This window comes from Prionailurus bengalensis, chromosome D3, assembly GCF_016509475.1.
Source record: "Prionailurus bengalensis isolate Pbe53 chromosome D3, Fcat_Pben_1.1_paternal_pri, whole genome shotgun sequence".
In the NCBI taxonomy this organism is placed as follows: domain Eukaryota; kingdom Metazoa; phylum Chordata; class Mammalia; order Carnivora; family Felidae; genus Prionailurus; species Prionailurus bengalensis.
In genome coordinates, this window is record NC_057356.1 from 57,953,386 (window position 1) to 57,968,941 (window position 15,556).

Genomic DNA, 15,556 nt, shown 5'->3' on the forward strand with positions numbered 1-15,556 from the left:
TCCAGTAATATCTTTCTGACACTGCTTTTTTCAGTTCCTTACTGGCTGTTGGCCGAAGGCCTCCCTCCATTCCTTGTTTCAAAGTCTTCTCCATGTGGTAGTTTACGACTAGGCAACTGGCTTCTACCAGAGTGAGCAAGAGTAATCAAGACAGAAGTCCCTATCTTTTGTAATCTAATCTCAGAAGTGACATCCAGTCAGTTTTGAGAGTCACTAGGTCCATTCAAGGGGAAGGGATTAAACAAGGATATGAATACCAGGAGATGGGATCACTGGGACCCATTTTACAGGCTAGCTACCATAATAACATTGTGATTTTCCTAAATTTACTTGTGCTAATATATTTTCCATAGATTCCTTAATATTTTCTACATACACACATACATACATACGTACATACATACATACATACATACATACATATTATCTGCACATAAAAATTTACTTCTTTCTTTCTTTGCATTTTACTTTCTTTTCTTACCTTATTGGACTGGCTAAGAGCTCCAGTCAGTATTAAATAGAAGGAGTAATAGCTGACATTCATGTTTTAAGTACAAGGTTAGGGATGGCGTTCTTTTTTCCATCCTTATAGCTATAATAACTATAGGTTTTTATAGATGCTCTTTATTAGATTGAAGAAATTCCGTCAGTCCCTAGATTGTAGAGATTTTTATTGTGAATAGGTTGAATTTTGACAAGTGCTTCCCTGCATTTATAGATGAGCATTTAAGATTTCTCCTTTATTCTCTTAACATGGTGAATTACATCAATTTTCAACTCTTACAGAAGTCTTGCTTTCCTGGGATAAACTCTACTTGGATGTATTATCTTTCTGGATCTTTGGATTTGCTTTGCTAATAATTGTTTTGGGTTTTTTTTCAGCTATATTTATTAGATAGATTGGACCCTAATTTTTGTTTTCTATGTCTTTGCCAGATTTTAGTATTAAGATTAGAGCTACTTCATGAAATGAGTATATACTTGAACTAAAAAGAAGTGACTAGTGAGTGGTGGGCCTGGGTAGCTGTTGGTTAAGCTGTCTCTTGATTTCAGCTCAGGTCATGGTCTCATGGTTTGTGAGATAGGCCCCCATTTGGGCTCTGCGCTGACAGTGCAGGGCCTGCTTGGGATTCTCTCCTTCTCTCTGCCCCTCCCTAGCTCACGTGTGTATGTGCACACGCGCGCGCGCGTGTGTGTGTGTGTGTGTGTGTGTGCGCGAGTGTTCTCTCAAAATAAATGAATAAACATTAAAAAAAAAGTAACAAATGACTATTAGAATGCTAACTTTTTTGAGGTGCACATTTAAACATGAATATAAATGATCATATATCCCACCATTTTAGGCATTATATAATTATACTATCTTTTATGCTTTGTTCCTTGGAAAATGTGTTTTATTCTTAGCGTTTTAAAAACAATATGCATTTTTATTATTTAGCTGACCCATTTATCACTTGATGTAGACATTTGGGTTGTTTCTATTTTCTGGCTCTTATGAATAATAGCTATAAACATTTGTATAAAAGTTTTATGTGAACATGTATTTTCATTTCTCTTGGATGTATTAGGAGCGGAATTGCTGAGTCATATGGTAACTCTATGTTTAACTTTTTGAGGAGCTGCCAGACTACTTTCCAAAGTGGCTGCATCATTTTACATTCCTACCTGCAATCTATGAGGGTTCCAGTTTCTCCACAGCTTTGTCAACATTTGTTATTATCTGTCTTTTCAATTATGTTTTCGTAGTGGTTTTGAAGTGCTGTCTAATTGTTTTGATTTGCATTTACCTAACGGCTAATGATGTTGAATAACTTTTCATGTCCTTTTTGGCTATTTGTGTTTCTTCTTTGAAGCAGTGTCTATTCAGATGCTTTAAATCGGGTTGTCTTTTGGGGTGCCTGGGTGGCTCAGTCAGTTAAGCATCCGACTTCAGCTCAGGTCATGATATCATGGTTCGTGGGTTCGAGCCCTGTGTCAGGCTCTGTGCTGACAGCTCAGAGCCTGGAACCTGCTTTGGATTCTGTGTCTCCGTCTCTCTCTCTCCTCCTCCCCCACTCATGCTCTGTCTCTCTCTGAAAAATAAATAAACATTAAAAGTTTTTTTCAAAATAAATTGGGTTGTCTTTTTAGTGTTGAGTTTTTGGAGTTTTTTATATACTGTATTCAAGTCCCTTATCAGATATATTATTTTGAAAATTTTTATCCATTCTGTGCATTGTTTTTCACTTTTTTGATGGGGTCATTTGAAACACAAAAGTTTTTAATTTTGATAAAGTCTGTTTTTCTTTTGTAGATTGTTTTTTGATGTCCTACATATCTTAGAAGCCATTGCCTAATCCAAGATCACAAAGATGTATACATTTTTTTTCTTCCAGGAGTTTATAGTTTTAGCTCTTACATTTTAGTCTTTGATTCAGGAAGTGTTAATTTTTTTATGTGGCATGAGGTAAGGGCCCAATTTTATTCTTTTGCGTGTGGATAGGAAGTTGTACCAGCGCCATTTGTTGAAAAGACTGTTCTTTCTCTTCGATTTTGTTGGTATCCTGGTTGAAAAATCAAGGTACCATATTGAAGGTGAATATTTATTTATATTCCATTGTTCTCTACGTCCATCTTCATGCAAGTACTACACTGTCATGATTACTATAGTTTTGTACTAAGTTTTAAAACTTAGTACATGGGTTCTCCATGTTTTTCTCCTTTTTCAGGAATATTTTAGATATTCTGGGTCCCTTTCATTTCCAGATGACTTCTGTAGTTGGGTCAGCTTGTCAATTTTTGCAAGTAAGCCAGCCGAGATTTTGAAAAAGATTGAGTTGAATCTGAAGGGTAATCCTAACAATATTGTCTTCCAGTCATGAACATGGAATGCCTTTCCATTTATTTAGGTCTTTAATTTATTTTAATAATGTTTTTTAGTTTTCAGTGAACAAGTGTTGAAAAATCCTGCTAAATTTATTCCTTTATACTTGATTTTTCTTGACGCAAATGTAGTCGGAATTATTTCCTTGATTTCTTTTGGGAGTTACTTACTTCTAGTATATAAACATATATTTGATTTTTGTACATTGATCATGTATCCTGTAACCCTGCTGAACTCCTTCATTAATTTTTGTAGTGTTTTAGTGGACTTCTTAGATTTTCTATATCTAGAAGCATGTCATGTGCAATAGAGATGGTTTTACTACTTTTAGGATCTAGATGCTTTTTATTTCTTTTTTCCTAATTAATTTCCCTAGCTATAATCTCTAGTACAACATGAACTGAAGTGGCGAGACCAGACATCTTTGTCTTATTCATGATCATAGAGAGAAAGCATTCAGTCTCTTCCAATTAGATATGGTATATTAGATGTGGGCTTTTCATAAATAGTATATTTTTAAATTTTTTTTTTCAACGTTTATTTACTTTTTTTGGGGACAGAGAGAGACAGAGCATGAACGGGGGAGGAGCAGAGAGAGAGGGAGACACAGAATCGGAAACAGGCTCCAGGCTCCGAGCCATCAGCCCAGAGCCTGACGCGGGGCTCGAACTCCCGGACCGCGAGATCGTGACCTGACTGAAGTCGGACGCTTAACCGACTGCGCCACCCAGGTGCCCCAAATAGTATATTTTTAGGTTGAGGAAGTTCCCTTGTCTTTCTGTTTTTTGAGTTATTATTTTTTTAATCATGAATCATGGTTGGATTTTTTCGAGCACTTTTCCACATCTACTTAGATAATCATGTGGGTTTTGTTTAATGTATTGATATGGTGTATTAAATTAATTGATATTTGAGTGTTAAACCAACTTTTAGTTCCTGGGATCAATCCCATTTGGCCACGATGTATAATCTTTTTGTTATGTTTCTGGATTCTGTTTGCTAGTATTTTGTTGAGGATTTGTGCATCTATGTTCATTTGATATTACTCTGTTGTTCTCAGAGCCCTTTTGACATAGCTTGGTATGTCTCTGATTTCTTAAAGCACCTGTGTTCCTTCAGACGATACATTTAAAATAACAGCCAACGTACCTGAGTGGCTCAGTCGGTTAAGTGTCCACTTTCCGCTCAGGCCATGATCTCATGGTTCATGAGTTTGAGCCCCACATCAAGCTCTGCACTGACAGTGCGGAGCCTGCTTCGGATCTTCTATCCTCCTCTCTCTCAACCCCTCCTCACCCACCCCTCTCAAAAGTAAACATTTAAAAATTACTTTAATAAATAAAAAAATAAAATAACAGCCAAATGTTAAAATTTGTAAGGATGGCCTTAAGGTAATTGCACTGAAATATTTTTTTTTTTTAATTTTTTTTTCAACGTTTATTTATTTTTGGGACAGAGAGAGACAGAGCATGGACGGGGGAGGGGCAGAGAGAGAGGGAGACACAGAATCGGAAACAGGCTCCAGGCTCTGAGCCATCAGCCCAGAGCCCGACGTGGGGCTCGAACTCCCGGACCGCGAGATCGTGACCTGGCTGAAGTCGGACGCTTAACCGACTGCGCCACCCAGGCGCCCCTGCACTGAAATATTTTTAATGATGATAGTTTTTTTCCCCACTTTGTGTTTACTTCAGTTTGAAAACATTATGTCTCTTTCTGTTTGCCAGATGTCCTATGAAATCTGTTCTTTCCTTCTCTAAAGCTTACCAGGTTGATGATATACAGAATTTATAAATTAGAACCCACATCCCCAGCTTCCAAACACAAGACATTAAACAGGGCAAGAAATTTATCTGATTGGCCATTCAATGAGCTGTAATTCTCTTTAAAATAGAAGCTTTGCTGCCTTGACCTTGTCTTTCACATTAGTGTAAAAGTACCCATTCCTGGAGAATACGGAAGAACATCAAGGTTATGCAAAACCATAAAATAAATCTTTTACTAAAAAATCAGCTTTTAGAAAATGAAGAATAGATGAGTGTGGGAAAACTTTTTATATTAAAACAGAAAATATTGTTTTATATGGGAAAATACAAAATATGCAGCGATGTTTAAGCTGAAATGTAAGACTTCGAAGAAATTAAGTACTTTTGGCACAATTTTCAGTTCAACCGTGAAGAATATGAAGGATAATGAATATCCTTCATTATCTAAGGATATAAATTATTTTCTATTGATAGATAAGAGTACATTTTGTGGAGGTTTAAAAATTTTTTTTTAATGTTTATTTATTTGTGAGAGAGAGAGATAGAGTGTGAACAGGGGAGGGGCACAGAGAGAGGGAGAGAGAGGGAGACATAGAAGCCAAAACAGGCTCCAGGCTCTGGCTGTCAGCACAGCCTGATGTGGGGCTGGAACTCAGGAATAGTGAGATCACGACCTGAGCTGAAGTTGGACTCTTAACCAACTGAGCCACCCAGGTGCCCCTATTTTGTGGAAGTTTTTAAGGAATACTCTGAGGTGTTAAATAAATGCCAAAAATGGTGATTTCTTCATGAACAGACTGTTGTCCTCCTTGTTAATTAACAAACCACACTGGGACTATTCTCTTGTCCAGTTGTAACTTTTTAATCCTATTAGTCAAATATTTCCCTTCCCTATGTTTAGATTCACATTTTCTTCATTAACTTATTGCTATACTCCACATGAGATAAAGGATTAGGTCTTTTTATGTTACTTTGTGGTCTGTGAATGCTTTGATGAAAAATGTAGATCATGATACCAGATATTTTCTTGTATGTATTCCTCAAGGGAAATATTATTGAACATAAATTAAACAAGAAGACAGATTTCAGAGTGGGTATCAAATCTGGAGGCTGTTTTATTGGTAATTCCTCTGCATTTAAAGGTTGTATTAATATATGTGCTCGTATTAACTAGGCTAATAGGCCACAAAGAAGCCGTACATATCTTTAGATAGGCCTAGAGAAGAAGTGTTGTCCTTTGTGCTTAACACAGCTTAAGTGTATAGTCTTCCAGAGCATAATAATTGCTAAAGAGTAGTCTTATCATAGCAGCAAACAGAAAAGATTAAAGTGAAAAAGCCCTGTTTAAGTAGTATAGCAACACATTTTATCAAACATACTCCTAAATTTCGAAGAGTGATTTTTCTGCATAGAGTACCTTAAGTTTTGGGGAAAGCTTATTGTGGACTCTGGCATTATGAGACATCTGTATAAGCATTTCTGCCCTTACTGATCCTTAGACTTTTCATGGATCTCCTTCAGATCTGACAAAGGAAGTAAGTAAATGTTGGTAAATACCTATATGTTCTGACCTGGCAGGCTCTAGAGATAATGTCTTTGTTTAGTTTAATGTTAAGGTTAATTTGGCATTCTACCTTTTTTTTTTTTTTTAACTGTTTTTATGACTCTGGTACATTACTTGCTGAAAAGACAAATCTTTGGGCTGTTCTTTATATTTGTATGACTTTTATGAATAGTCTTGAAATGATAGAGAACCATTGTTAGGTTTCTTTTGGGTACCCTGTAACTGGCTAAAGTTACTTTGATTATTTTTTTTTTCTATAGTAGGCTTTGAGTAAATTTTTAATAAGTAAAAAAATAAATATTTGCTTATCTACTTATGAATTTTCCTCTTTAGTCTTGTTTAAGATTTTACCAATCTAAATAGGGAGAGATTTTGCTACATATTTTCTCACCTTGACAGTTTTTGTTCTCTCCTTACAGTATATAGCATCATTTAATCCATCTTTTTTTTCTTAAGTTTATTTATTTTTTAATCTCTACACCCAGTGTGGGGCTCAAACTCATGATCCTGAGATCAAGAGTTGCATGCTCTTCCAACTGAGCCAGCCAGGTGCCCCTCATCTTTATCTTATGCATAATCCTACAGTTTCATCAGTTCTTATGTTTTGCACTATCCTTATGCCAAATTTTGCATGTTTATACTTTTTAATATTTCTCTTAATCTACTTTCTCTCATCCTATGGCTATAACTTTTGCCTAGATTATAGTATTGTATTCCTTGTACCTTGACCAAATGTTTGAGAACTTCTTTCTTATTCCTTTACAAATGCTCTCCATGTTTATGAAGGACACATATACAGTATCAGGATATTTAGAGTATAGCGAAGGAAATAATAGAACTTTAGCTCAAGAGAATTTTAAAAAATGCCTGATCTAGTCTAGCTTTTTTTCTTTATGAGGAAGAATAATGATGTTCAGAGAAATAAGCACAGTTTTCCAATGTCTCCATGTATACATGATTTTCTACTTTATACCTTGGGAGTTTACCTGATTTGGAACCGTTTTTTGACAAAAATGTTTCAGAAGCTGGTTGACAGATTGAAAATTTGGGTGGTAGAAATAGTTAATGGTTCAAATGTTTGACAATTCTAGAAAAACTGAGAGGTGGCAGGATTACTGTGAAAGATAGTGCAAGTGCGCTTGACAGTGATGACAACAAAGGGGAAGGCCCTGGAAAGGGATGGCAACAATGGAGGCAAGTTAACCTGAGACCAGAGGATAAATCGTCATCTTGTGTATATTTGTTTAGTTGTCTGGATTCCTTATACTTGTAATCAGTTTTAGAGATTACCCTCATAGAAGAAGGGCCTGAATCCCATTCATGGGCCCAATAGTATGCTGAGCATGAATAATAGGAGTTGGGAAAATGATTTTAATGTCATGATGAGGAAGAAGAAATAAACCTATTTTTTTGTACACTATTGTGTGTCGTGCACTTTCACACAAATTATTCAAAGATGAGATGCAATCAACTCAAACATTCAAAATTCTAATTTTCATTCTGTTATCTCATTGATTTCAAGTAGAGCGGGGGTCTAGAAGGAAGTAAATTTAGGAGCTCAAAGGAATCCCTGTGGATCTCACTTACACATATTGCTGTATGATCTTGTAGGATAAATGTTTTGGAGGAATAAGCACCAGTAGCAGAACTCAGGGCTAACATCTCTGTGCACAGAGTAACATGAAAATTAGGGCTGTCGTTTTAAGATAAGTTTTCACTGCCCCTCTCCACACCTGCTGTGTGTGTCTCTCTCAAAAATAAATAAACATTTAAAAAAAATTTTTTTAAAAGGGGGTGGGGGCAGTTCCTGGGTGGCTCAGTCGGTTAAGCATCCAACTTCTGCTCAGGTCATGATCTCAAGGTTTGTGGGTTCGAGCCCTGTGCTCGAGCTCTGTGCTGACAGCTCAAAGCCTGGAGCCCACTTCAGATTCTGTGTCTCTCTCTTTCCCTCTGCCCCTACCCCACTCCTGCTCTGTCTCTCTCTGTCTCTCTCTCTCAAAAATAAACAAACATTAAAAAAAAAACTAAGATAAGTTTTAATGTTGTTGCTGATTAATTGGGGTTTTTAAATGATTTCCTCCCTCTGCTCTTGTCAGAAACCATCACCTCTTTCTGGTAGGATTGAGTTGGAATACTTTTCAGTTAAACATTAAGGATACAGATTTTTTTTGGTCAGTTTTTTTTTTTTTAACACTTTTTAATTCTTTTTGTACTAAGAATAATTGTAATGTAAACCTTTTTTTTTTAAGTTAATACCCTCTTTTTATTCCAGTCTAGTTATTTATATGCTACTGAGGAATGCAAGGTATCAGTTCCAAGGAAAAGAGTAAAATTGCCTATGTATATTTAATGAAGTGTTTAAGAGATATATAGATTGTTTATTTCATTGACAGGATTTATATAAAAATATTAAAAAGATCCAAATCAAAATAAAGTGATTGTGCCTGTTTTGATAAGAAATGAAACAGTGTTTTAAAAATTGAATATTTTTCTGTCCTGGTTGCAACTGGGAGCCTATTTTCTATTTAGGACTTTCCACATTTAAGATACTTCTGATGACTGGGAACATTTTTGATATAAAAATCATGTTCATATTTTATTACAAAGGTATGCACGATTGCCTCATGAAAGGTTAATTTAAAAAAACAAAAAAGAAAAAGCAAAGAGTATCCCTGAAGATACTGAAGAGTATCCCTGAAGAGTATCCCTGAAGAAATCAGCACACTTCTGGAAGAAATCTAGTTTTGGTAAATGACAGCTATATGCACATATTTTATCTCATCCTCACAGGCATTTTCTTTCCATTTTGGTATTTCTTTCAGAGTAAGTGAAGAAAAGGAAGTGACAGAAGAACGACTCCGAGCTGAGCAGGAATCATTTGAGAAGAAGATCAGGCAGTTGGAGGAACAGAATGAACTGATCATCAAAGAAAGGGAAGATATCCTTTTTGAAAGTCCTCTTTTTTAATGTGCAGAGAGTTTGACTCTTTCATGAAGAAAACGTAAAACTCCAGAGAAATAATTGTTCTAATTTATAACAGGGAATAAATCTGCATGGGCTGCCATTTTTAGGCAATCAAAATGACACTTAACAGCATGTGCTGTTGCTTCCTTTGTGCTTGATACGGCCACCCAGCTGTTCTGCTGCTGCTGTTACACTGAGGAGCACAGATTTGTCAACTAAAAAAGACAATAAGATGTTTGGGCTTTAAAATGTAGTGTTGGAACTTTCCTAAATTCTGTTCCACTACTGCAATTGAGCCTGAAACCTCTTTGTGTTTGGTATTCTTTCCAGCTAAAGCTTTGGCAGCCCTAAGGAATTCTACTCTGAAATCATAAAAATAATAAATAATGATAAAAAAATCCATTGTAATTTGTAGGTGTTATAATTGATAGGTGTTTACACTACAGCATAACATCATCAAAATTCTCATGGAGGAGAAGACTATCGGGTCTAGAACTAGAGAGAGGTGTGTGTGTGTGTGTGTGTGTGTGTGTGTGTGTGTGTGTAATATAAATACTGCATTATTTGTAAGATACTAAAATAACTTTCAACTTAAGAATTGTACTTTAGGGAATATGTGAGTTAAAATAAGCATATTTCTGAAGTTTCTTTCGACTGGGTGGAATTACTTATCTTTAGGTGTTTTTGCAGTGGCGTTGATATATAAGAGAAGTGACTGTCCCTAAAACTAGGCTGATGGATCAGCCAGCTAACCTAGTATATGACTACTTGAAGGGACCAGTGTCCTTCCTGTCAATATCATCAGTAACTTGATCATTAATAATTATTTCAAAGACTCTTCAAGTGTCAAAAATAATCATATATGGACAGTAACTATACCCTTGTGAATACCAGGGAAATAGAAGTGTGAAGATAAATTAATTCACTGGGGGAAAAGCATAAAAATGTAACTGTAAAAGCTGAGTTCTTAACTTCTGTTCTTCTAACAGTGGGAATACATCATTAGAAATTAATCAGAATTTTCAGATTTGATTTGCTGAGTAGAGCATTTTTAAGTTTATTTCCCCACAATCTAGTGGTATACTTTTTCCAGTTATTTATTTTCTGTTTCTTTAGCATTTGCATAATCATCTTGGCTTTTCTCTTTTCTTTGCCTTCATTGACTTTATTGTACCTAGGCTGTCAACTCAGGCTCGACCCTCTTTTGTGATTTTCCTCCTGCTACTTTTCTCTCCCTGGTTAAAGTTAGTGCCATATGGTCAGAATTTATAACAAACTGTGCTCAGCCACTTTGGGTCCTTCACTTCTTGCAAGGAGTAGTGACTCAGGACTTCCAAGAAAAGGTAGATTAGAAATATTTTCATTTGTAACAAAAATTCACTTTACAGGGTCTATTTTTTCCCATGTAACCACTCTGGAGATAAGTGGCTTCTGGCATTGTTTCAGTGGCTTAAAATTCTCAGCACTGGATCTCTACAGTTCTCTTAGCTTCTTCTAATGGTTACAGAATGTCAGCTTGTAGAATGTTTGCTCTAATTCCAGATATCAGAGTTGCTCTAAGGCAGGGAGAAAGTGAGGAGGAAGGAATTCTGGCAGTTGTGACTCCAGCTCCTTTTTTAAAAAAATGTAAAATCTTTCTCAGGGTACTGCCCCTGGTGCCCCCTCCCCCCCCCCCCCTCCTCCCGCCCCCACCGCCGGCAGTCTTTCATGAGATATTTATTGTCCTGAACTTTATTATATGGCCATGCTAAGCTGCGAGAAGGGCTGAGAAAGTAAGCATTTAACCTGTCCAGTTTATAGAGTGAAAGGCAGCAAGGGAGAAGCGGAATTGGGCATGAAGTCAGCCTTCAACTCTATCTGGTAACAGAATAAGGGAAACAGAAACCACTTTATATATAGTAGGGGGGAGGTGATGATGCCTTGGCCTTCCTGGAACAACAACAACAACAAAATCAGTATTGTGTCCAGTGGAATTGGGGTGAGTTGGGGAAATAAGGTGAGAAAGGGAATCAAGGTGAGAAGGTTTGAAAGCCTGACCTCAGTTAGGGCCACATTTATCTGGTAATATGCTTAACCAAATGTATGGCTTTCTGAAAAGTAAAATCTAATTTTGGTGGACTATTATATTTTAGCACTCTTTGGATCAAGATTAATGGATTTAGTGCTTACGTCTAAACTCAGAATGGCTATGAATGGTTTTTTTCGTCAGCCTAAGTAGTAAGATACTTCAGGTGATTGTAGTAGCACAATTTGTCCTATTTTTCCCATGACCTAGCTCAGGGGTCAGTTAACTACTGCCATGGGCCAAATCCAGTAGGTGCCAGCTAAATCCAGCCCCGCCCATTCATTTATGTATTATGTATGGCTGCTCTTATGGCTCCAGCTGCAAGCTGGGTGGGTGCAACGAAGACCCTGTGGCCCGCATAGCCTAAAATATTTATTTCTGGTTCTCTACAGAAAAGCTTGCTGGGGCACCTGGGTAGCTCAATCGGTTGAGTGTCTGACTCTTGACTTCAGCCCAGGTCATGATCTTGCGGTTGCTGAGTTTGAGCCCAGGGTCAGTGCAGAGACTGCTAGGAATTCTCTTTCTCTCCCTCTTTCTCTGCCCCTCCCCTGCTCACTCTCTTTCTCTCAAAATAAATAAACTTAAAAAAAAATTTTGCTGACCTCTGATCTGTCTGATAACCTAAAAAGGAAAGGAAAAGGCATGTAAATAAGTCCAAGACTTAGACGGATGTCATAGTTGGATCTATAAAAAGGATTTGACTTGAGCATTTATTATTATTGCGAATGAAGATTGGAGCAAATGTTAGACCATTATCAAAAATCAAAATGGTTTAGTTAATATAATTGGTTTAAGATTTTTTGAATCACCAAAAGATAAGGTGGTATTTGTAGTTGTCAAAGAAGGGAGAAAGGAAGACATGATTGTTTTGTTTTGTTTTGTTTTAATACAAAATGATGAAAGAATTACAAGAAACATCATATACATGGTAATTCAGTATGAAAAGTTGAGATAATTTAAGACCTTGAAAATTTTGACCTTCATATATCCTGAGGTTTTATGTTATTTACTAATACTCTTTGTTTTTAAAATTTTTTTATTTTTTATTTTTTATAATTTGCATCCAAATTAGTTAGCATTTGGTGCAATAATGATTTCAGGAGTAGATTCCTTAGTGCCCCTTACCCATTTAGCCCCTCCCCCCTCCCACAGCCCCTCCAGTAACCCTCAGTTTGTTCTCCATATTTATGAGTCTCTTCTGTTTTGTCCCCCTCCCTGGTTTTATATTATTTTTGTTTCCCTTCCCTTATGTTCATCTGTTTTGTCTCTTAAAGTCCTCATATGAGTGAAGTCATGTGATTTTTGTCTTTCTCTGACTGACTAACTTGGGAAGATAGGATTTAAAAACAGCGACACCCATGGTTTTTATTCCAAGTAGATTGCTCAGGCGCCAAATCTCCTTTACTAGCATAAACCTGTCAAAGGTTAATATGGACAATTTTACAGTACATAAAACCCTATGAAACTTAGAAACATAAAACAAGGTTATAACTTAAAACAATATAATTTTAACTACAGATACATTTACCTATCATACATGAATGATTCAGACTCTTTCATATACATGAAATCATATAATTTTAGATCATTTTGCAGTCTGTTTCTGTGTTAGGAACTATATGAATTCTTATTTTTGGAGTTTTAAAATGTGTTCTACTAAATTTATAGGGTTTTTGTCTTAAAAGTTCTAATAACTTGATTTATGGCATTATATGAACACAGACCCTTAGTGAAAAAGAGAAAAGATATTTTACATGTTTGCATTTGGACCAGGCTTTTGAAGGATTTGCTCTTATAGTAAATAGAGAATTTATTACTAAAACAAAAATTTTTGTAATTTTTAGTCTTTGAACAAAGCTTATTTCCTGAGAACTTATCTGTGTAAATGAATATGCCATTTACAAAGTCAAGCAGCCTGATGAACCTAGTAGATTTCTGCCTCACTAAATGGGTATGAAGGGAGAGATAAATCTGAAATTTAGAGAGAAATATGTCCAGTAGGAATAGTTCTGACACATGTTAACACGTAATAGTATAAGACATAGAGAATGTAGGCATTAGAAAAGTTGATTAATATCTGAGCTAATTATATTTTCAGAACATATGTTTCAGGTCAGGATGATATCAAAAGCTTACAGAAGGAAAGTCAAATCTGATGTTTGCTATTTTAACTGGTGTAGCGAGGGAAGTGATAGAGAAGAAAGCACAGTGGCTTTAGAGACAAAATCCTGCTTTAGTGTTGGTTAGCTGTCTGACCTTGGGAAAGCTACTGAACTCAGTTCTGAGTCTCTGTTTCCTTCTATAATAGGATAGCTAATAATGCTTTCTCATTTCTTTGTCCTTCTTCACTGGGGTTCCGATGGCTTTCATCAGGTTATGCAAGTGTCTAGGCTGTTTCGAGGCCTATTAGCAGAGTGACAGTGATTTGTTCTCTCCTTTATCTTCTAATGTCTGTGAAAGATGTAATGTCTCTGTACCACTTAGACCTGTCGGGTCCTCATTGGGAGGAAACCAGGTTTGATTTTCCTCTCCCAGAAACCAGACAGAAATTTTTTTCTCTTCCTGACCTGTTACCATTATCTCTCCGATTAGGACTTAGTAAATTGAAGAGGTCTTTAGAGGTCTTTATAGCTCAGATCCTTGAGCCCATTGCATGGGTGATCATCTTAGAAACCTTGCTCTAGGAAGAAGTAATTTTTTTTAACTTTTTTTTTTAATGTTTTATTTTTGAGAGAGAGAGAGAGAGAGAGCGCGCGCGTGTGCGCAAGCGAGTGGGGGAAGGGCAGAGAGAGACGGAGACAGAATCCCAAGCAGGTGCCAGGCTCTGAGCTGTCAGCACAGAGCCTGACATAGAGCTCAAATCCACAAACCATGAGATCTCGACCTGAGTCGCAGTTGGATGCCCAACCGACTGAGCCACCCAGGCGCCCTGTAGGAAAAAAGATTTTTAAATAACTAACCTTAACTTTTTTGAGGAATGTTTTAGAATGAGCCAAGGGTCTTAGTATGTGTGTGCTGAAAATAGATTGGAGAAAATTCATAAGAATTTTATCTAATTATTTAAAAAGAAATCGCTGGTTTGAATAATGGTAATACTTGAGAGGTATTCAAAGCTTCCTATTTAATTATACATCTCCACTACAGGAGCCAGACTAGCATGATCTGCCATAGTGATCTGTTGGATTTTGCCAAGGATAGGAACCGTACTGTAGGAAGCTCTATCCTAGATCTGGGTGCAGTGCTGTTGGGTGGGTAGGGAGGGTAGGGAAGGATAGTAGAAAGAAGTTTCATGAGAAAGGAAATATGTTTCAAAAGAAAGACAAGTTTCTCCTTTCTAATTGACTTTTCTGGCCCATTATAAGAGAAGGCAGAAGATGCTCTAGTCTTAGAAATGGTTTTGGGAGGATAAAAATTCTAACCTTAAAATGAGGATTATAGCAGAGGAGGGGGTGCTTTGGTGTTTGGTAGTGTCATATACAAATACAGGTAAAGTACATTGCCATACACCTTATCAGCTCTGGTGAATCTTGGCCTTTCTGTTTTCAATAAATTGTTTTCAATAAATAAACTGTTTTCAATAAATAAAAAAAGACAAGTTTTTGTTTTTTATGTTTACAAATTGAATTCTCTGATGACAGAATATATTCTGTGTACTTGGATAAAGTCAGTGTATTCAAGTTAACAATTCCTAGACAGTATTATTTTACTAATCTAATAATTATCTCTAATACTGTGGAAGTTGTGCTTCTTGAGGCCATTTTATTTTCTCCCTGATGCTGTATAAAGTTAACAGGTTTTGGACCATTATTATTGTATATTGCCCTGGAATGTCGTTAAAATCATGATAACAGATTAAATAACTCTTTCTATTTGTATTATAGAAAAATAAGCATGCTTAAGGAAAGAACTGATTATTACTAGCATTGTTGTTGCCTAAACTGCTCTTAAAGATTATTTTGTTCTCTTAAAAATACTTGGATATTAATGCAGACTACAGAGAGGAATTGAGGATAAATGTTTACAGAATGTTTAAAAATTATTGGGGCGCCTGGGTGGCGCAGTCGGTTAAGCGTCCGACTTCAGCCAGGTCACGATCTCGCGGTCCGTGAGTTCGAGCCCCGCGTCGGGCTCTGGGCTGATGGCTCAGAGCCTGGAGCCTGTTTCCGATTCTGTGTCTCCCTCTCTCTCTGCCCCTCCCCCGTTCATGCTCTGTCTCAAAAATAAATAAACGTTAAAAAAAAATTTTTTTTTTTAAATTATAAAACTTTATCCATATATTTAAATTTCATTCCAGTAAGCCTTTAGGTGTTAAGCTACTCTGTGGTAGTGAGTTGTAT

The 15,556-nt window shown here is 36.5% G+C and overlaps 1 protein-coding gene across 4 annotated transcripts in view; it reads left to right on the forward strand.

The window, feature by feature from the left end:
• KIAA1328 (KIAA1328 ortholog) overlaps positions 1–15,556 on the forward strand; it is a 347,018-nt gene that overhangs the window by 37,547 nt on the left and 293,915 nt on the right. For all 4 annotated transcript variants that reach the window (XM_043558639.1, XM_043558640.1, XM_043558642.1 and 1 more), the window contains one exon: positions 9,013–9,128. In XM_043558639.1, the coding sequence (XP_043414574.1) occupies positions 9,013–9,128 (116 nt within the window). The remainder of the gene's footprint in view (positions 1–9,012; positions 9,129–15,556) is intronic.